A 22,992-nucleotide genomic window follows, 5' to 3' on the forward strand; every position below is an offset into this window, starting at 1 on the left:
TTTCAACAACCATTCTAACGAATGGGTGTGTGTGTAGGATATGAATAAATGGCAGTTTCTTGGGAAACATCGTAATTATCTGCAGTCTTAACAGCTGTGGTTTCTTAGGTGATATGTATAATTGTATCCTCCATACCAAAAGCTCTTTCTGTGCAAACTACTTTACACATTTCACTTCAGATGACAAAGAGGAAAACAACTATGTAAAAATTCAGATAAATTTAATTTTTTCCCCAAATGATAAATGACATGATGCCAGAGGGCTCATTTACATCACCAGAGAACGTGGAATGGCTCAGTGGACCTGGTCTACTGTCAAGCAATGGGTGAGGCATGCCAGCATCCAAGGCAAGTGTTGTGGGGCAGCAAAATGCTACAGGAGCCTTGTCAAACTTTATGACATTTGTTCTTAAATAGCACAAGTACCTTCACAGCTGTTACTCTTGTGCTTCTTTCCACGAAAAACAGGTGCTTACAAGTGCCAACAAATATTTCACAAACTAATTTCAAAGATTTAAATTAAGTGGTTTAAAGACTTCAGCTACAAAAATTTACTAACCAACAAATCAAAACTTAAAGTAACAGAGGATGGCAGTTATATTAAACATAAAAGGATGATTTGCATGCTGCTCTCATACAATGCTGCCCCTAAAAGAATGGATAAAGGATACTGATTAAATATAATAAAAGCAATATTCTTTTGAGAAGTTGCTCATATACATTTATACTGTATGGTCTGAAAGCCCCATTCATACTCTTATTTCCCATCTGCCCCATCACTGTTCTTGTCTGGGTGTGGCAAAGATTTTCCCTGACATCTTTTACAAAGCAGCCCTAGAAGTTTTATATACATATAATTTTCCTTATAACTCAGGTGCTATATCAAACAATATATAGATACATCTCTAAATGACATAAAATATACAAACACTACATAAATTTAATACAACAGGACAGGCTGCACAAAAAAATATAATTCTTGGGTCTAAGGGTCCTGCTCTGCAACAACGTAATAACTTGACAGGACCAAGGATTATTAGCTTAGTCCCAAACCCTAAAAGGCCATTTTACTAATAACATCACACAAACTATTCATAGTCACATGGTACCTAGAGGACAAATTTGCTCAAACAAATTTATACTCCCTCACCATTTATATGATGAAAATAATATAAATTTAAAAAAAAAAAAATAGATAAGGAAAAATATTGATGGTACTGATGTGGATGGATTCTTTTGTTATTACAGCCAGAAATGACATCTGAGCTTAGGTCGTACTTTAGCCCCCCTTTCTGTGCATCACTTTATAACAATATTTACAACAATTACTCAACACCTACCTCAGCTCTTATTTTAAAAATATTTACATGATCCAGAATATAAAATGAGACCTCTACTGATGTAAAACAAGAAAAATTAGGTCTAGGGACATGTATTAAAATTGATGTAACCATTATGCAAAAGAATTTACGATTTTTTGCCTAATAGTTTAACAATGACATTTTTGTAGGAATAATTAACATCATAAAAGTACAGTACTTCAAGCCTAGATCTTAGAAAGAATGAGGTCATCCTTTTAAAGCTGCAGTCACAAGGTAGCATCTGGCATACAGATCAATAAAAATGAGTTTCAATTGCATACATAAACTATCGAGCACTCAAAGTAGTACCAATTATTATTAGTTGGTGACTAAAAAGCATAGGAAAAGAATTACATATACATATTTTACATACTGCATTACCCATCTGTTCTAAGTACAATCCTAAAGATTTCTGAAAGGCAGCCAATCATATCTTTAGTGAACTTATATATAAAAATTAAAACTATGCAAATGAGAAAAAATGCAGATATATACTAAATATACTATGAAATGATATAAAACAATTTTAATGCATGTAACAGAACACTTAAGTACAAGGGAAGATCACTGATGTTATATAAAGTTGCAACTTATAAAACTGTTGTTCCAAGCTATGTCAATAATGACAAAGGACAGATGCACTTGTCTAACAACAGAAACAATATGGCACAGCTTAACTGCACCAATCTGGTGGATTCTTAGCAACATTCATACATTCTCATGCAAAATAATTATTTCTTGTAACCACAACTCCCAATATCACATAAGTAGCCATTTTCCAATTCATTGTATCCTTAACTGCAGCAGGTTTCAAAACTTTAAATGTCTTGTAGTGATACATGACAATAAACTCTCAGATTTACAGTTACAGCCATTTGATCTACTTTTTAAGAGAAAACCTAGTCTTTCTTGAGACAAAAGACTGTACCATAGCCACAAAAAAACATATAAGCATATCAAAAAAACAAATTCCTCATATGTATTAATATAAACTAAGCAGGCAGGCAAAAGAATCCGAACTTTCATATTAATCTCCAAACCTTAAAACTGATTCCATATCATGGCAACATTTGAAAAAAAAAATTAGTGCAAGACCGAAACCTGCTCAACTTCTACCATTATCAACTGTTTTCACAACTGAACAAAATGAGTTCACAACATCATCATCAACTGCTGTCTCAAAGATTTTCTAAGTTTTATATACAATTTAAATTAATGGCCTGTAAAAAAAATCTAAGAATAATTTACAGAAGGCTAAATATCTTTCATACATGCTCGGTATTTCATGCATGAGCAAGGTGGCATCAGTATCAGAGAAGTGAGCCAGTGAGGATAATCCTTAATAATTTTATAACAATTTATGAGAATGTCAATGCCTATTCAAAAACATCAGGAACATTTATCTTTAGCTATAATTACTCAGTCACATGATGCGTCTTAACAATGCACTGAAAAGATGTTCTTGTACAGTGCTTGTTTGAAGCGATGATGGTAAAATGATCTGCAAAATTATTATTATGTGCTTATCAAGCTCAACTTTATTTACTGCAATGCTTGCTTTTCTATTCATGATCCTAACTAAATAAACCTTTTTGAATTACACTCACAATTCTAATCATTACAAATAAAATACTGCACATAATTGGAGAGAAAAAAAGTGACAGCAATTCCATGTACAGTATAATAACACTCCTGTCACCTTGTCATTAACATTACACAGTGTAGGCATGATGCACTTCTGGTGCTTTCAAAGGGAAAGGACAAGGAAGGTGCTAGCAAGACCCAAGATGAAAGAAATTTATTACACAAAACAGATAGAGATAAAGTAGGAAAACACAATGTTAGGAATGATAAGACTGAAAGAGTGATTACTAAGTTGCAGAAGAATGATGAGCAACAAATATGAAAAATTAGACATGGAGAATAAGCGAGTTTTTGATAACTAGGGCAAAGGTTAAAGATTCTTACATACATGAAGGGAGCAGGTAACATCTCTACAAAACCAACTTGTAAACTGAGAGAGATGTATATAAGAGAGAGAATATAAATAAATATTTTCAAAAAAATAACTGTCACCAAGGAGTACAAAATTGCATACAAAAAATATGATAAAACAAATGATGATACGAGGAACTTGGAAGTTCCTCTAGCACTGACTGAACTACATATGAAATAAATGTAAGCAGGACTGCTTAGAGGGTGCATCTTAGGATACTCAGATGATAGGATCCTTCTGAGTAGCCTAAAAGATGGAATGGTCCAGGACATAGGTACACTACTACTGGAGATGTAAATGTGGGATGAAAAGGAGGAGCTGGTAGAAAGATGAGTGCAGTGGCTAGGGTAATGAGGGCACAGGTGGTGTCACTGCCATAATGCTGAGGGAAAGTTACTAATCTCCCCTTGGTCTTGAACAAGTGACCCATTAGCTAACCACGATAACCTTATCCTCATCCTCAGTGGCACCTGCAAAGATATTGGCATTTCAGCAAATTATCTCACTTAAATTCACTCGTGTAACACATCAGACATGTAAACAAGTAATGATTTTTAGTAGAAAACAGCATTTCTGTTGCATATGAAATGAACAGTTTATAAAAAAAAATTCTAACATACAAAATCATCCCAGAAAACATTATCCAAGAAAAAAGGGGAGGGGCATCTCACTAAAATATAAAATTCTTACTAAAAAAATATAAATCTACAGAAAATAAAAAGAGCAGTGTGATTTCAGAAGTAGTAGAGGATGTCTGGATCAGGAGTTTGCTTTGACGAATGTGTGTGATAAATACTTAGAAAAACAGATGGATTTGTATGTAGCATTTATGGACCTTGAGAAGGAATATGACAGGGTTGATAGAGATGCTTTGTGGAAGGTCTTAAGAGTATATGGTCTGGGAGGTATGATGCTAGAAGCAGTGAAAACTTTTTACCAAGGATGTAAAGAATGTGTAAGAGCAGGAAGAGAGGAGAGTGACTGGTTCCCAGTGAAGGTTGGTCTGTGGCAGGGGTGTATGATGCCCCCATGATTGTTTAATTTATTTACAGATTGGGTGGTCAGGGAGGTATATGCAAGAGTTTTGGAGAGAGGGGGCAAGTATGCAGTCTGTTGGGGTTGAGTGAGCCTGGGAAGCGAGTCAGTTGTTGTTTGCCGATGATACAGCTCTGGTGGCTGATTCCATTGAGATACTGCAGAAGTTGGTGACTGTCTTTGGAAAAGTGTGTGAAAGGAAAGCTGAGAGTAAATGTGAATAAGATCAAGGTTATTAAGTTCAACAGGATTGAGGGACAAGTAAATTAGGATTTAAGTTTGAATGGAGAAAAACTGGAGGAAGTGAAGTGTTAGATATCTGGGACTGGACTTAGCAGCAAATGGAACCATGGAAGAAAAAGTGAGTCACAGGGTGGGGGAGGGGGTGAAGGTTCTGGGAGAGAATGTTATCTTGGAAAGCAAAAATGGGTATGTTTGAAGGAATAGTAGTTCCAACAATGTTATACGGTTGCAAGGCATGAGCTATTGATAGATGTTGTACGGACAAGGGTGGATGTGTTGGAAATGAAATGTTTGAGGACAATATGTGGGGTGAGGGGGGGGGATTTGATTGAATAAGTAATGAAAGTGTAAGAGATATGTGTGGAAATAAAAAGAGTGTGGCTGAGAGAACAGAAGAGGATGTGTGGAAATGGTTTGGACATTTGGAGAGAATGAGTGAAGAAAGATTGACAAAGAGGATGTACGAGTCAGAGGTGGAGGGAACAAGGAGAAATGGGAGACCAAATTGGAAGTGGAAGAATGGAGTGAAGGGGATTTTGAGCAATCGGGGCCTGAACATACAGGAGGGTGAGAGGCACGCAAGGAATAAAGTGAACTGAAACAATGTGGTACACCAGGGTTGATGTGCTGTCAATGGACTGAACCAGGGCATGTGAAATGTCTGAAGCAAACCATGGAAGGGTCTGTGGGGCCTGGATGTTGATAGGGAGCTGTGGTTTCAGTGCATTACACATGACAGCTAGAGACCGAGTGTGAACAAATGTGGCATTTTTTGTCAGTTTTCCTGGCACTAACTTGCTGAAGCAGGTGGCAGCGATGCTGTTTCCTGTGGGGTGGGGTAGCACCAAGAATGGATGAAGGCAAGCATGAATATGTACATGTATGCATATGTTGATATGTATATGTGCCTGTATGGGCGTTTATGTATATATGTGTATATGAGTGGATGGGCCATTCTTTGTCTGTTTCCTGGCGCTACCTCACTGATGCAGGAAATGGCGATCAAGTATAAAATAAATAAATAGAAATTAAAAAGATCTCAAATCATAATAAATTCCTCTACCCATTTGTGTAAAGAAAACCTGAATACATTGAAGTGCTACTTAAGCAGAACCTAGTCTTGAAAGTTGTCACCAAGAGAATGGAAGAGAGCAAATGTAGACCTTATTCTTTAGCAAAAGAAAAAATAGCCTTTTATATGCATAACTACGAGGAGTGGTTTAGAAGATACTGGAGTAAGTAATTGGGAAATACATAAAGGTTTGTTTGGTAATGTGGAATCAGTCAGGTAAAAGGTGACTGATGCAGTGGAAGCTCTTGGGAATGGAAAGAATTCAATAGTAGTATGTGCCAGAAGCTTACATAATCAAGTGCCTGTCTCAACTCTTGAACAACATGAATCCCAAGTTTAAATATGTTAGGATAGCTATGACATATGGAGAGAATGAGTGAGGAAAGGTCGAAAAACAGGATACACGTGTCAGAAGTGGAGGGAACAAGGAAAACCAGACCAAAATGGAGATGGAAGGATGGAGTGAAAAGGATTTTGAGCAATCAGGGCATGAAAATGCAGGAAGGTGACAAGCGTGCATGGAACTGAGTCAATTGAAACAATGTGGTATCCTGGGGTCAACATGCTGTCAATGGACTGAACCAGGGAATGTGAAATGTCTGGGGTGAAGCATGGAAAGGTCTATGGGGCCTGGATGTGGAGAGAGGGCTGTGGTTTTAGTGCATAACACATGACAGCTAGAGAATGAAAGAGAAGGGATGCGTCCTTTCTTCAGGTGTTTCCTGGCACTACCTCTGATGCAGGGGGAAGCTATTGGGTATGGCGAGAATGAACATGTTACCCCTTTTCTTTTTCCTCATGCATTTGTGCTGTTTCACATGCACTCTCTCTTCTCTTTAACTGGCAACTTAATTTACTCACCCCATCTCTTACTACCCTTCCTCAAACGTCCAAATCCCACTTTTCATATGCCATACACTTCCTCTGTAAATGTAAGAGGAGCTTCCATAAACACTTTCCATTCTCTGACCACTTCAACAGTTATGTTTACTCTCCCCTTATACCATTCTTCATCCAATCCCTAGTTTAGGGGAGAAAGAATACTACTATTTTATGTTGTGTATGTTGCAGAAAGAGACTACAAGCAGGATGGGGAAGGGGACCAGAAAATCTCTAGTCTTTGTACCTTGTATTTCAATTTCTAAAGGTAAGAAACGAAGGGACCAAGAGGAGTCCTTGCCATCCCCAAGGGCTCAGATTGGCATGTCATCGTGTGTGGATGTAACCATGATGAAAAAGCTAAGTCAGTTATTATGTTTGTAAGAGAGGAACTTGGATGTTCTAGCTCAGACTGACACTTAGCGCAAGGATGAGTTGCATGTAACACACAACACGGAAGAGAGAAGAATGGTATGGGGGAGCCCATGGCTACAGTCTGGGGTTTGTGAGAGGGCAAGGCAAGAGAATAGGAGAGGGTCACACTTCCCAGGGAGGAGTTTTGGGAATGCGTTCCACTGTGTATGAAAGTGAGTTCCAGACTGATATGGGTGAGAATGAAGGAGGATTCTGAGATTTGCTGACAGTCACTGCACCCTACTTATACCCTCAATTGCCACAAAACTTACTCTTGTATTCAAATCACCCATCACTGTTACTCAATCCCTTGAATTAAAACAGAAGACACATTCACAACTCCACTAGACTTTCTCCCCTCTCCCTCACTCTTCTTACTACCAGGTGCAAAACAGTCAATCATCCGCCTCTTGTATTCCACTTTCATGTTCATCCTCATCAGTAAGGTACTTTCTTTTATTTCAATCTCACATATTCCCATCACTCTTTCAGCAGATGAGCCACCCTTTCCCTTGCTCTTGCCTTCACACTAATCCCAGTCTTAAACATTCTTCTCTCCTCCTCTTGAATTAAGTTTCACTTGGAGCAAAATCATCCAGGTTCCCTCCTAAAACATACTACATATCTCTCCCTTCTCATCCTCAACACATCCATGCACACTCAAATGTCATAGTGTGAACCTTCAAGAAGGATAACTTCTCACTGAAAAAGTTTGTGTTAATATTTTAGATAAAATTAAGGTTATTTTTTCATGTATTCATGTAAACAAGATTCTGACTACATTAATAATATTTGTTTTCATACATATTTGCCATTTCCTGCATCATTGATGTAGTGCTGGAAAAGATGAAATGGCCTCATCCACAATCTCACTGTCATGTGTAATGCATAAAGCGCATGTCTATACATAAATAATACACCTTTCTTACAAACTTGTTTGCTGTTTCCTCCATTAGCAACATAGCACTAAGAATGGATGAAGAGGGGCCTCATTTGCTCACATCCACTCTCTAAATGTCATGTATACTGCATGAATACCAAAGTATATTATTCACAACCAAGCCCAAAAAACCTCTCAATGGTTTTCCCTGACTGCTTCATAAAACCTAATTCAGCTTATTCATAGCATGTCAGACCCTGTCAGTCCAAGTACCCCTATCCACACTTCACATCCTTCTACATGGTAAGACTCCGAACACTTAAAACATCTTTCACTCCATCCTTCCATCTCCAATTTCATTTCCCCATTCTCCTTGTTCCCTCCATTTCTGACATGTATACCCTCTTAGCCTCTCATTTATCCTTTTCATTTGCCCAAACCTTTTCAGCATACACTCTTCAGCTCTCTAAACATACTCTTCTTCCTATAACATATCTCAGCCTTTTATTTCTAATATGAGGGATGAAACTAAATGCATAAAATATTAGCCTACAAGCACTGTTCGGCTTGTAAGTATCCATCTGCAGATGTTCAGGGATTAAGAGTTGAAGTACAAAGCAGCAATACCTAAAATAATGCAAAAGAGATAAGAGCATTACTAAATGAAATTAAATTGAAAGATACATAAAATAGCACATATGAGAAAAGGTTTAAACCCACAGTTATACTAGGTTGGAGGAAACAGGTTACATAAATCAACCAGTTAACTTACAACTAACTTATTACCAGAAAATCATATTTGGAATGTCTTAAAAAATATATATATTGATTATTATCAAAACTTTGGGAAGTGTCCATAAGTTGCTTAATTTCACTTGAAGAATAAATTTAATGGAAAAGGTCCTTTGCAATGTGATGATAATAGTACCAAAATTATGGAGAATTAGAAAATGAAGTAAGTCTCCAAACTATTGACATAAAAAGAACTGAAGAACAGAGAAGGGGTACATAAGTAACTTTAAATTCCTCTTGGGCCAAAACCATGTTGTGATAATATATCTAAAATCCTTGAGAACTATAGAGATGGTCATCTAAATATTTAGATACAGCGAAAAATATACAAAGTCTTTAAACAACAAAACAGTGATCATTACACTGTATAGTTTGATTGTTCGAAAATCACACATTACCTTATTTGTTTGAGAACAATAACATATTTTCTCGTGTTAAAAGATAACTGACCTTGTTAGGGTTGTTGACCTTGATGACTTGAGTCAATGTGGCCATGGGAGCCATGCTGGTACTGCTGGGGTTCAGCATTTGTAGCTGTAGTGACTGGAATGCATTAACCTTATAAACAACTGATTACGTAGAGTTATCAAAGGACAGCACCTATTGGCAACTTAAAAAGTACAGGTATGCAAGGAAACCACAGTAATGTACGGAGTAAACATTAATTCCACTGGGATGGTATGCAAGTATACTACCAGCAAATTAAATGTCCATAATGGCCTTTCATCACATACCAGCACTATAATTGCAAAGAACCCCATAACTTTCCTGATACCAAAGGAAATCCCATTAAAATATGTTCATTACAAAAGTTTCAAGTTATTAAAAGAGAGTAATAATGTTAACAGTAGGGTCCAACTTCAGCAACAGAGATATTCCTTAGTTCCAAAGAAAGTTAAAATTAAGTATGGTAAATAAAAAAAAACAATAATGACATTCTGTTATTTGCATTCCATTATTAGTGTTACTGGACAAAGCCTGCTTGAGGTTATACTGCATGTGAAAAGTCACTTTAGTGAGGCTGTATCATCGAGAATACAGTCTTTCAATTGTTTCAACATATCCCAGCTACAGCAAGTTGCATAGCCTTGGGTTGTAGAAGCCTCTGGGAAGAGGTCCAATGTGATGCCAGGATTCTTAGAAAGAGGTCCTGGAGTAATTATTGATGAAAAAATTCCCAAATCCTTAGACTTCACATCCCCTGGATTTTTACTTTGATCAAACAAAAACTTTTTCTGAGTGTGCCAATGAATAGATATGAAAAGCAAAGTTATCAAAATAAATTATTTTCGAGTTCAAAAAGATGATACCAACCTGACATTTTCAGTATTTAAATTTGGCAAGCTTTTTCCAGTCCCAAGAAAATTCTAGTAATACACATGAAGTTTGTCAGACAGATAACTGAATTTACTGCACGGAAGCTATCTTTTCCTTGTTCATGATAAACCATGTTAAGGATGCAAACCAGCTTCTGCCCTTCCGATGGTCAAAGCAGAAAGATAATCATGATTTGAAAGACTTAGAATTCAAAGATGTGAAGAAACTACTGTTATAAACAAGGGAATCTAAATGAGTAAGAAAATCTACTCAACGACTGCAAGAAAATGAACAAGAAAGAGAATTATGACTAGAGAGACCGATAATTCAAATCTCAGGGAAATGAATACGACAGAGAATCAAGGTTAGAAAGAAACAAGCTCATCAAATATGTCATGAAAATGAAGATGAAAGAATCATCGTTAGGAACAAAGAAAAGTAAAAAAGCCCAATAAATTGAACATAAAAGAGCATCTAGACATGAAAGAGAAAGGTTACAACGAGAACTGGTATCGCTTCCTCCCATCCACTCAATCTGTCGGATAAAAACCAAAACCTGAGCCCAATATTTAAAGCCCAGCCACACAGACATGTAATTCCCTTTACTTCAGCCCAGTGATAGCATTGTACACCACATCACTCCAACTCACTGTATCCCATTTTTTCCAACATATCCACATCTCATAGATTAACATGTTTTATCATTCTCTTATTAGTACTTCAACAAACTTTTATCATCTTTTTATCAGGTTCAGAGAAGCATATGATATATGTCTACCTCTTTTCAAATTTATGTAAATGCCACTGTTTATCAAATTTCTTTAATTTCTGAAAATACAATTATATCATTTAAATTAGATCATTGGGAATTGGGAATGGAGTAACAATAACATGAAGACAGAAATTCGTATGTCAGAGATTCAAAATTCTGTGAAAATGAATCGGCCTTCCATTAAATAAATTGGTTCCAATTTCACAAGTTTAAATTTAATTTTCATCAACTATGCAACTGTTAACTTGGAAACACCTGTATTTTACCACTTATTTCTCCTAAGGACACCCACCTGTAACTCCCTCCTCCATTCTGCTCCCTATCCACCCAATTAAGTCACAGTTTCTCCCTTAGATCTACATTCTCTACTGCTCTTCTGCATTCCCTTCAGGGGAAATCCTTAACCTCCTCTTCTTTTTAATTACAAGAGACAAAACATTACATGGAAACCATGGAAAGCTGTGTAGGTATGTATATTTGCGTGTCTGGACGTGTGTATGTACATGTGTATGGGGGGGGGTTGGGCCATTTCTTTCGTCTGTTTCCTTGCGCTACCTCGCAAACGCGGGAGACAGCGACGAGGTAAAAAAAAAAAAAAAAAAAAAAAAAAAAAAAAAAAAAAAAAACACATTACATACTTAAACTCAATCAAACTGCACAACTATTTCTTCCAGCAATGACAAACTTGCATTTAAACCTCAATTCAAACTAGTATCCTTCACTATGCCACACCTCTTGCATAACCATTTAATACAATTCTGGCCCTTCACTCAGTCCCTCTCAAAGGTTCCACCACCTCTCAGTCTTGTCTCACACAGACATACATATCTTATTTTCCCTTTCTAAAAGTGTCTAAAAATTCCATCGTCCTAAGAATATTCATAAAGTATTTCTTTCACATTCCACTGACCCATACAAATCTGCATTTCATCAAAGACAAAAGAAGGCATGCCAAGTCTGACAAGGTTATCAACTGGAGAAACAAATTCTTGTTCTAACAGATCAAATGGGTGATAGTGATGGAAAATTTAAATGAAAAAAAAAAAAAAAGCATTACTTGATGAAGGGCCCACTCAACTGAAAAGCAAGAAATGTAAATGTAAAACTATGGTCAACATAAAAAGATACCTTTGGAACAGCAGCTTGGAAGAGGAAATCTGTGACCATGGCTCCAGTGTTGTTGGTAGCTAGCATACTGATGGTGGTAACAGGCTCCTGCACCTCAAATGTCATATCTAACTTGACACCATTCTTATCATAGGCATTAATACCTGGTATACCTGATGATCAATACAGATATTTATATTCAAGACATCCATGGAAAGTTAGCCCAGTCAATTTATCCCCCTTTATATACCAAATCAAAATGTTACACCAACTCATTTAAATAACTAAATTAAATATATTCAGAGATGTTTTGTATCCTCACATTCATTTCAACATTTCTCCTTCAATTCCTGCACACTACTTCATTGTTACCTTTAAGAATAAAATGCAAACTCACTTGACTGCTGGAGAACAGGAGGAATAACTGAATTACTAGTTGGGATGGTGGCTGTGGAGTTTGTGACAGAAGAGCTGAGAGAGTTGATAACAGGGGTGGAGTTATTGAGCAGTCCGTCAAGGAGGAACGCAGCATTACTTGAGTTTGGCAATTGGGTGGAAGGCATGGAGTCATTCATATTGGTGGCTGTTGCTGGTGCTGCTGGGCCAGAATCTAGCCCTCCTGGAACATTGAGATACATGGTAAAGTACAATTATCACCTTCCAAGAAACCTCATAGCATTTCAGTCGATCCCTTTAGTTAACCCCTTAAACATTAATAATATTTGAGGCATACTAAGTCACCTAACACATCACCAACCAAAATGTCAGTTACAAATTGGTTTACATAGTTTCATTCCTGGGGATATTGCAAGAAATAATAGTATCCATGTATTTCCAGAGTGTTTTAGATGGGGTCTAAGAGGAATAAATGCTGGAGGCTCATTATCCTCTTCTCTTGTATTACTTTCCAAAACAGGAAACAGGGGAAGGAGCAAAGTGAAGATTTTTTCTTCAAAGGCTCAGCCATCTGCTCTTGATGCTACCTTGCTCACACAAGAAATAGCAAAGGTTTTTAAAAAAGAAGAGAAAATGTTGGGGAGAAGAGAGTGGTGAGAGTAAGCAAGCTTGGAAAGGACAGTTATGTGAGGAAGTACCAGAGAGATTGAGCATAGAATGGCAAAAGGTGAAAGCAAATGATGTGAGGTGAGGGGAGTAAGGAGGTATGGGATGTATTTAGGGAAGCAGTGATGCCATGTGCAAAAGATGCATGTGGCATGAGAAAAGTGGGATGTGGGCAGATTAGAAAGGGTATTGAGTGGTGGGATAAAGAAGTAAAGTTGTTAAAGTTGTTAGTGAAAAAGAAGAGAGAGGCGTTTCGACAATTGTCCTCAAACATCTCATTTCCAACACATCCACCCTCCTCCGCATAACTCTATCTATAGCCCACCCCTTGCAACCATATAACATTGTCGGAACCACTGTGTATATGCGTGGATGGGCCATTCTTTGTCTGTTTCCTGGTGCTACCTCACTGATGTCGGAAACAGCTATTATGGGCATAGGTTGAGGATGTATACATGTGATTCATAGGCTGTATGTAACTCATACACAATAGAGTTGGTATCATAAGGAGATAAGAAAAAAAATTTATATTCCACACAAATGCAAGTAATAAGCCCCCCTTGAGAGGAATATAAACAACCAGTATTGAGGCTGTAGGAAACTTACCTAATAGGTCCAATATATCTGCATTGACTGTGGGTGCTGTTGAAGCTGCAGTGACAACTGGCATGTTAGTTGCCTGGACTTTATCATTGTCACCTGGCTCCATTCCACCCAGTAGGTCAAGTAATGCATTCTGAATAAACAGAGAGGTGTCTACTTATATGAGGCTAATTTCAATAAGATCCTTAGAAATACAGAAAATTATACCTAAGTAAATTCTTAAATGCACTGACACTTTCAAGACTTTAAATGATCTTTAAATATCATAGCTTAATATTGCCTTAATATTCTATGTTAAGGAATATAAAGAAATTTTTTACTGTTCATTAACTATCCACATTATCCAAAAGCAAAGTTCATGTGGTTCAATTAAAAAACTATTCCTTATTTGTGTGACACCTTGATAAGTATACAATATTTTAAGGTACACTAAAGTGTTATTACTTGTTTGATCAAGAAAAGGAATGAACTACCAGTGTTGAAATATATATGGTCAAATCAACCATTAACTTGGAAATACAGTTTATGATGGAAAAGGACAGATTTTCATGTTACCATTCTTTTGATAAGGTGGAACATTAAGAACTAGGGCACTGATGATTATGATATGTCTCACAACACATATATCAATAAAAAAAAGTATGGAGAAAATGTTGGTATGAGAAAATGTCAATATATGACTTGCAAGATATTACAGCACAAATGTCATAAAATCATGCAACAACACAATCATCTTACCGACTCATTTGCCTCAAAAGCATTGTTGTTTGGAGATGCGAGATCATTGAGGAGGGACTGGTTATCAGGTGATGTGTCTACCCCATTGGTAATGGCCACCTTTTCATGTTCTGCTCCCGCTCTAGTCCCCTCAAAAGGTGGCATCCTTTCTAAAAGAGGCCCTCGCATATGGCTGTATGATAATATCACAACTATATTCCACTTGAATGATTTAAAATGATTCAAAAAAGTTTGTTTTATGCTTTATACAAATATAAAAAATTTCAATAAAGGAACAAAAAAGGATAAAAACAAAAGTTATCAGAGGGGACTTCAACTACATTATTTGAATCTGCACCTAAACTCTTCATAAAAAAAAAAAGAGAAACTAAGAGATTACAAGAGCTTTCCATGATTTCTAAACAGCTGAGTAAAATGCAGGATTGTGTTCACACGCTGATATCTCTTTGACATCTAAATTTACACTCAAACTTGGCATCACCTTTTACTCATTCCTTACAAGCAAAACATTAATGGTGAATAACATGAATATGTCACTCCTAATACTAAGAAATGAAGAGAATTCCTCACCTTAAGATAGAGTGGGAAGAACGTGTAAGTCCTGTTCTGTACAACACTCTACACTTATTTCTTACACAAGTATAGCACTGATGGCAAATAATTTCAAGCAGAAATACTATAATATACATTAATTTATACAGACAATACTGTCAAAATGTGGTTGGAAATATTTGTACTCTTTACTACCACCTGTTACTACAGTACCATCAACCCTTCATTACAGCTACAAAAATTAAGCACAGTTGTTATATAATCTCTTCCACATGACTAGAGAAAAACCAATTAAGAATGGTGAGGATCTGGGTGTTAGGGTCCTATGCTGGCCCCATTCTCAATCCCATTACCAACATTATGAGTCACTTACATCTTACCATTTCAGCTTCATTACTTTTTCCATTTCCTCATCTGCTGAAGCAGCCAGGGGAAACCATGGAAAGGTCTGTGAGGTCTGGTCATGAAGAGAGAGTTGTGGTTATGGTGCACTAAATGTGACAACTTAAGAATGGATGCAAGTGAAAGCAGCCTTTCTTTATCTGTTCCCAGAGCATCAAGTATGAGTCATATTGCACCATAGGGTGGGGGAGGGGATGAAGGTTCTGGGAGCTATGAAGAATGCAGGGAAAGAGAGAATGTTATCTCCAAGCAAAAAGGGTATGTTTGAAAGAAAAGTAGTTACAACAATATTGTATGGTTTTGAGGCATGGGTTATAGATAGTGCTGTGCAGAAGATGGAGGACATGTTGGACCTGAAATGTTTGAGAACAAAATATTATCCCTGGGGATAGGAGAGAAAGAATACTTCCCACATCTTCCCTACATGTTGTATAAAGCGACTAAAAGGGACAGGAGCTGGGGGCCAAGGAAGGAGTTTTCCCTCTAAGACTCAGTCATCTGTACAACTTCACTGAACACCAAAAATGAAACTATGATGTAAGGCCCATGGAAGACAAGTCTAAGGAGCTGGAGATGAAACTGAGGTGCTTTAAGACAATGAATATCATTATGAGTTTTTGATAAACTTACCTATGTCTAGTGAAGAGTTGATTGTACTCTATCCCTCTCTGTTGTAGTTCTATGTTGAGGTGAGACCCAAATGCACTAACTACTTGTTGTATTGACCTGTCCAAACACAAAATCTTGGTAAAAATCTGTCCAACACAACCTTGCAAAAAGCAAACAATATAGATGCTCTGCAAGAATTACTCATTACTATTAAATCATATACCAACTTCTTAAATCACACCAAAATAAAACTTATTTCACAGTAATACCCATCATCTTTAAAAGTCAATTCACCACTCTACCAAGATGATACTTCAAAATATAACTTATTTCTTGTGTATTTTTTCCTGATAAACTGATGATGTGTCTAAACTTATGGACCATTACAGTCTTAATTTCTCTGAAACAGAAATTTTATCAAGAGTGCTATACTCTTTCACTGCAACCTTTATACTTTGGAAATATTTGGTAAACTCACCCAATTTCATGATTAAGCCTGGCAGAAAGTTTCATTAATGAGGTGAGAGCATACTCCTTTGTGGTAATGGAACACTGTGAAGACCACAGAATTTTCTGGTAAACTTCTATCAACTCAGATTCCACCACAGTTACATCTGCTTGTCCTGGAAAGAAAGGCATCACTGTAGTCTCTTTAACTTCCTAATGCCCAAAAGGTACTGTATCTAAAACAAAAAAAATTGATCTGCACAAATATTCACATTCCATGGGATTTCTTAGAAAATCAACAAGTACAATTTGGAAGGTCAATTCAAGTCAATTTTCTAACTATTACTCAATAATCCTATCTTTTTCTTTCAAAAGTCTACAATCTACAACAACCACTGTACACCTATGCCAGAACTTGAAATGTTTAACTTGATTCACACTTTACACACTTGAGAATTACGATACGATTATTCATGCGACTTGTATGCTTCATACTTGACAGATATGAATAAAGAAAATTTTTACCTTTACATCTTTAAAGTATAAAATAATCTTGTTTTAATAATACATTGTGTCAAAATATTCAAAGGAATCTTGTACTTATTCCACTTATCATAATATCATGTAAAATACTATTCCTCTCCCACAACTAGCAAACTATGTTCATATCCCACCTACCAGCAGTCCTTATGTAAACATCAAATCATCCAAAGCACCTACTTTTAATGTACAGGAAGGGAGTTTTACACTAGCAGAGGCCCCCATCTCTCTAACATTCTCTACTATTGTACAACCTTTTAAAATTCTCTATGCTGTTCCTTGATAAAATTTATTCAATTCATCCCTCACTCTTTTACTAAAACTACATAGTACCTTTTTGTGTCTTCTATAACAAGTTTCTCCCTTAATTTCATGTTATGTCTTATGGTTGTTCTAATCCTACATCTTTTGAAGAACTGTTTAGTCTACATCATTACTTTAGAAAACAAATACTGTGATTAGGTTACACTTCACTCTTCTCTCTTCCAAGTTTGGCAAAAAATTAAGGCCTCTAGCCTTACCTTTTATTAAATTCAACTCTATTCTGGTATCATTTCTGTTGTCCACCTCTTAATTATGTGCTTCAAATTAAGAAGCATATTCCAGTTTGGCCTTCTGTAGGATATGAACATCTCGCTAAAAACTCCTCATTTACATATCTTAAAACTATTCTAATGTTTGCCAGCCATGGCAGTATCATGACCAATGAGATTAGAAGGTGCTGCTCCTGCAGTAGACTTGAAATTGGGAAACTTTTTGGATTTCATTGCCTCAAGGGGACATTAGTTTTTTGGAGTATCAAGTCTCGTCTGCCTTCTTGTGGTGACCTCATTATTACACCCTTAGGAGTGGAATAGAAAGGCGAGGTGTTGCTCAGCTCCATCAAGGAAATATTATTGGAATTTCTCTTTAAATACAGACTAATAATTGAGGTATGTTGGGGTTTACAGCTCTCTGGACAGTATAGGAGCCCTGCTGCCTCTGGGAAACAATGCACTGGAGTTGCCCTCTGCCAGTGGCCTGTCAAGGGTGAGGCACAAAAGACTAAGAAGCGGCACGGGGGTGTACCAGTTATGCCAAGGAATAAAAGGGACGAGTGACTGAAGGTGATGGCGCTCAATGTAAATGGGGTGCTGGTGAGGCTAAAAGGAAAGAGCTTGTGGAGAAGTTTAAAACTTATAGTTTAGACATGCTGGGGACTGGGAAAACCATATCCATGAGTGTGTATGGAGTGTAAATGGAAATGATGAATGCAAGTTATAGGAGGGTACGGAAAGAAGAGTGGTATGGGTGAGGAATGAATGTAAATTATCAGGGAAGAGCTTGTGGAGAAGTTTAAAACTTATAGTTTAGATATGCTGGGGACTGGGAAAACCAAATCCTTGAGTGTGTATGGAGTGTAAATGGAAATGATGAATGCAAGTTATAGGAGGGCACGGAAAGAAGAGTGGTATGGGTGAGGAATGAATGTAAACTATCAGGGAAGAGGGAAAGAAGGATGTTTAAAATTGTACTATCAACGAGAGTATGGGAGGATGATACAAAGATGGATATGTTTGATGGTATAGTTGTCCCTCCAGTGTTGTATGATGTGACGCATGGGATTTAGATAAGATTCTAGAGAGGGTGGATGTGTTGGAAATGAAATATCTGAAGAAAATATGAGGTGTAAGAAGAGTCGATTGCTGATATACCTTGGTAAGGAAGAAGTGTGGTAATAAGGAGAATATGTGTAACAGAGCTGAAGAGGGTAGGCTGAAATGGTTTGGATATATGGATAGGTTAAGTGAGAAGAGGTTGACTATAAGGGTATGCACAGAAAAGGAGATAACAAGTAAAAGGGGGAAACCAAGAAGGAGGTGGAAAAATGGAGTGAAAGATGCTTTGAAGGCTTAGGTAATAAACATGCAGGAGGGTGTGAGGCAGCATGCAAGGGACAGAGTAAAGTAGAGGGATGTGGTGTGATGGGAAAGATATACCATCAATGGTCAGGACCAGGGTATACGAAGCAGTTGGATGAAACCACAGAAAAGTCTGCCATGTGTGGGAGGCTGGAAATCCTCTCCTGTTTCATCACTTTCTACATTCAGAGAGAAGATGAAGCCAAGTGAGGGGTTTTCCATCTTGAAGGCTTTGTCATCTGTTCCTGATGCTACCTTGCCACGGCAGGATAGGCAAGTAGAGAAAAGGTAATTATAACAAACCAGCATAGTGTATATATATGAACAGACTATTGACTGTGTAATAACTAGAAGGCCCCTTAGGTCACTGCCCGAAAAAGGTAGCACTACAAAGAACATACCACTTAATAACAAATCTCCAAATTCGCCTATACACCAGGTGGCTACTTGGATCACTGGTTGGAATTCCAACTGAGCAACAGATAGGTGCCGCCATAGCTCTCCAACAGCATAAGCTTGTTCTGATCGTGTCTCAGATATTAACTGTATGGTGGAGGACACAACATCATCTGGTACATGATTTCCAGCCTGCCAAGATGAAATTGGTGCAATAATTTAGTTGTCCATGAGTATGTATGTATCTGATAAATATGACCATAAACTTTTGGACATTAAAATGAAATGTTTTCGGATGTAAATGATTTCATATGGATTATCTATTAGCTTAAGTAACAGTAAGACAAACAAAGAGATTGGCTTACAGCTTCCACAACTTTAAGAAGTGTATCTATGTGCCACCGAACATTGGGTGAGTATTTCTCTGCTGCCAAAACACACTTGGATGAACATGAAGCCTTGAACTCTGGTTCAGCCTTCTCTAGGAACGTCAACAACTCCTTCATCATAGTCCGAATGTTATTGCCATTGATGAGCGCAAAACACAACTCCATGGCTCGCCGCCGAATTGAAATGTCAGCATCCTGAAAAACAATGAGAATATCGTATGCCATGATGCAAACGTGTAAGTCCGTTGAGTATAATAGGTAAGACATTTGGGACAATGAGGAATGAGTGGGTGGTGGGAAGCACATATCTACTAATAAGGAAGGAGCAATGTGGCTCCCAGAAGAGGATGCAAGTGCCTGCTTTGAGGATTTTTAGGAGAAATGTCTTAAGGAAAGTGTATAACACTGCTGACTTAGATACTTTGTGGAAGTTTCTAGGTATACGGGATAAATGTTAGTTACTAAATGCAATGAAGAAAGTCTACCAGGAGAGGAAAGCATGTGTGAAAGTATGAAGAGAAGTTGGTGATCCAGTGATGGTGGGTCTTCTTCAAGGATGCAAGATGTTTCCAAGACTGTTTAATCTGTCTATGGATAGGGTAATGAGAAAGGTAAATGCTAGGGTTTTAGAGTGAGGGGTAAGTCTATAGCAAGATAGGATGGGAGCACAGGAAGAGAATCAGTTGCTGTTTGGAGATATGACAGCTTTGATGGTAGACTCCAGAAGATGGTGACAAGAGTTTGGAAGTGTGTGTGAAAGGCAAGAATTAAGGATATTTGTGCACAAAACTAAAATAATGAGGTGATCCTAAGGCATGAAACAGGATGGTCTGAGTGTTAGATTAACTGTGGAGGACCTAAAGGAAGTGGTGCTTTAAATATCTAGGAGTGGACAAGGCAGCAGATGGAATCACTTGAGCAGAAATTATTCATATGGTGGATCAGGGGGTTAAGGCTGCAGGTGCATAAAAGTGTGTGTGGAAGGAGACATCAAGTTTCTGCAGGGGTAAAAAAATATATGTGAACGTACAGCAGTCCTGACAGTGGTGTATGGATGAGTACTGGACCTTTCACCATCCCATCATGTTCCTCTTATGGCTGAAATGTGAAATTATTGACAACAAACTCTAGAAGACTCGTATCATCCTTCATCACTTGCAGTTGCTAGGTTGAAAATGGTTTTTTCAACCGACAACAGAGTATTTGATAACTTACCTGTTTCAAAGTGCAAAAAAATAAAGAGGATGGATGTACTGGAAATGCCCGAGGACAATATGTGGCGTTGGTAGGTTAACTGAACCTGAAATAAGTGTAAGAGAAAGATGTGGTAGTATATGCAGTTTCATCAAAAGAAGTTGACCAGGGTGAGCTAAAAAGGTTCAGACATGTAATGGATAAGCAAAGAGAGAATGACAAAAGCTTCTATATATCAATGTGGAGGAAGCATGGGGGAGGGGAGAACTGGAAAGGAAACAAAAGGATAGAGAGAAAGAAGTAATGTAGTATCAAGGCCTGGACATAGGAGAGCAAAGGGCATTCTTGGGACAATGATTTGAAACAATGTGGTATATGGGGGCATTATGCTATTGTAAGCTGAAACAAGGTATATACAACAATCAAGGTACATAATGGGGGTATTTTGTGGGCCTTTAATATGAATTCTTATCGAAGTGCATTCAATGAATCATTTAACTTAGAGTCTGGAGTTCTAAGTCTTGTACATTCATATATATTTTGTCCTCCATAGATTTTTTTTTTTCATTATTAATTCTGCTTTATTTAGGACTTCATTTCTGGGGCTACAATAATTAATTCTTGGAGCTACATAGCTTAAGTCTTATTTTCCAAAACTCACTGCCATTCCTTCAGTTTTGATTAATGGTAAATGTAAATGTGAATAAGAGCAAGGTTATTAGGTACAGTAGGGTTGAGGGTCAAGTCAATTGGGAGGTGAGTTTGCATGGAGAAAAACTGGAGGAAGTGAAGTGTTTTAGATATCTGGGAGTGGATCTGGCAGCGGATGGAACCATGGAAGCGGAAGTGGATCATAGGGTGGGGGAGGGGGCGAAAATTCTGGGGGCCTTGAAGAATGTGTGGAAGTCGAGAACATTATCTCGGAAAGCAAAAATGGGTATGTTTGAAGGAATAGTGGTTCCAACAATGTTGTATGGTTGCAAGGCGTGGGCTATGGATAGAGTTGTGCGCAGGAGGATGGATGTGCTGGAAATGAGATGTTTGAGGACAATGTGTGGTGTGAGGTGGTTTGATCGAGTAAGTAACGTAAGGGTAAGAGAGATGTGTGGAAATAAAAAGAGCGTGGTTGAGAGAGCAGAAGAGGGTGTTTTGAAATGGTTTGGGCACATGGAGAGAAAGAGTGAGGAAAGATTGACCAAGAGGATATATGTGTCGGAGGTGGAGGGAACGAGGAGAAGAGGGAGACCAAATTGGAGGTGGAAAGATGGAGTGAAAAAGATTTTGTGTGATCGGGGCCTGAACATGCAGGAGGGTGAAAGGAGGGCAAGGAATAGAGTGAATTGGAGCGATGTGGTATACCGGGGTTGACGTGCTGTCAGTGGATTGAATCAAGGCATGTGAAGCGTCTGGGGTAAACCATGGAAAGCTGTGTAGGTATGTATATTTGCGTGTGTGGACGTATGTATATACATGTGTATGGGGGTGGGTTGGGCCATTTCTTTCGTCTGTTTCCTTGCGCTACCTCGCAAACGCGGGAGACAGCGACAAAGCAAAAAAAAAAAAAAAAAGTTTCATTATCGACCCTTCCCTCATAATATCTTTATTGTTTCCAATTTCTCATTAGTTCCACCTCTGCCTCTCTTTCTGTTCTACATTTCATTCATATCTGGTTTCCTCCATCTACCAACATCTAATCCTTTAAGAAGACCTCACGTAGATCTAGCTTGCCTGATAAGTGGACCTCACATAGATCTATGATCCTTGCTTTTGCAACAATTGAATTTCAGTTGATTTACGGTGGTGATGCAAGATGCCTACAGCCTTCTTATACAACACATAGATGAGTTCTTCAGTTATCCTTTAGTCATGGCATGGGTAGGATGTTACAATAATATACAAAAAGCTAATTACTGTGGACTGCTAAGTGCAGATGACATCAAGTGGTATCTGCTCCAAAGGAATGAAGAGTCAAGCAATACAGATGAGTTCTGTATGTGATGACACTAATATATTTGATGATAAAATGAACAAAAAACATCAAAACACTACTCAAATACTGTGGTGTTGGGTGGGACATGTCACTGCCAGGCTGTGATGTGCTCAGTGCTGTCTCAACAACAGACCACCCCTAAGTTTTTATTTGTCCAAGGCAAAGTTAAGATCTATTTCAGTTGTTCCTCACATCTAAATTTCAAATAACGTTCTTTCATTCTACAAGAGAATCCATTTTCCCCTTTACATGAAAACATCCATCTCTCCAGAGGCATTAAGAAGTTTATGTGCCTCCTTAA

The 22,992-nt window shown here is 37.7% G+C and overlaps 1 protein-coding gene across 13 annotated transcripts in view; it reads right to left on the reverse strand.

Moving 5' to 3' along the window:
• Window positions 1-204: 204 nt before the first annotated feature.
• The window catches only part of AP-1gamma (adaptor protein complex 1, gamma subunit), a 109,126-nt gene continuing 86,338 nt past the window's right edge, over window positions 205-22,992 (reverse strand). For all 13 annotated transcript variants that reach the window (XM_071678344.1, XM_071678339.1, XM_071678333.1 and 10 more), the window contains 10 exons: window positions 19,484-19,702; window positions 19,124-19,310; window positions 16,313-16,457; window positions 15,856-15,951; window positions 14,272-14,443; window positions 13,537-13,666; window positions 12,266-12,487; window positions 11,890-12,041; window positions 9,123-9,215; window positions 205-3,827 (listed from right to left, as the gene is read on the reverse strand). In XM_071678344.1, the coding sequence (XP_071534445.1) occupies window positions 3,726-3,827; window positions 9,123-9,215; window positions 11,890-12,041; window positions 12,266-12,487; window positions 13,537-13,666; window positions 14,272-14,443; window positions 15,856-15,951; window positions 16,313-16,457; window positions 19,124-19,310; window positions 19,484-19,702 (1,518 nt within the window). In that variant the 3' untranslated portion in view covers window positions 205-3,725. The remainder of the gene's footprint in view (window positions 3,828-9,122; window positions 9,216-11,889; window positions 12,042-12,265; window positions 12,488-13,536; window positions 13,667-14,271; window positions 14,444-15,855; window positions 15,952-16,312; window positions 16,458-19,123; window positions 19,311-19,483; window positions 19,703-22,992) is intronic.

This window comes from Panulirus ornatus, chromosome 27 (genome assembly GCF_036320965.1).
Source record: "Panulirus ornatus isolate Po-2019 chromosome 27, ASM3632096v1, whole genome shotgun sequence".
Classification (NCBI taxonomy): Eukaryota; Metazoa; Arthropoda; class Malacostraca; order Decapoda; family Palinuridae; genus Panulirus; species Panulirus ornatus.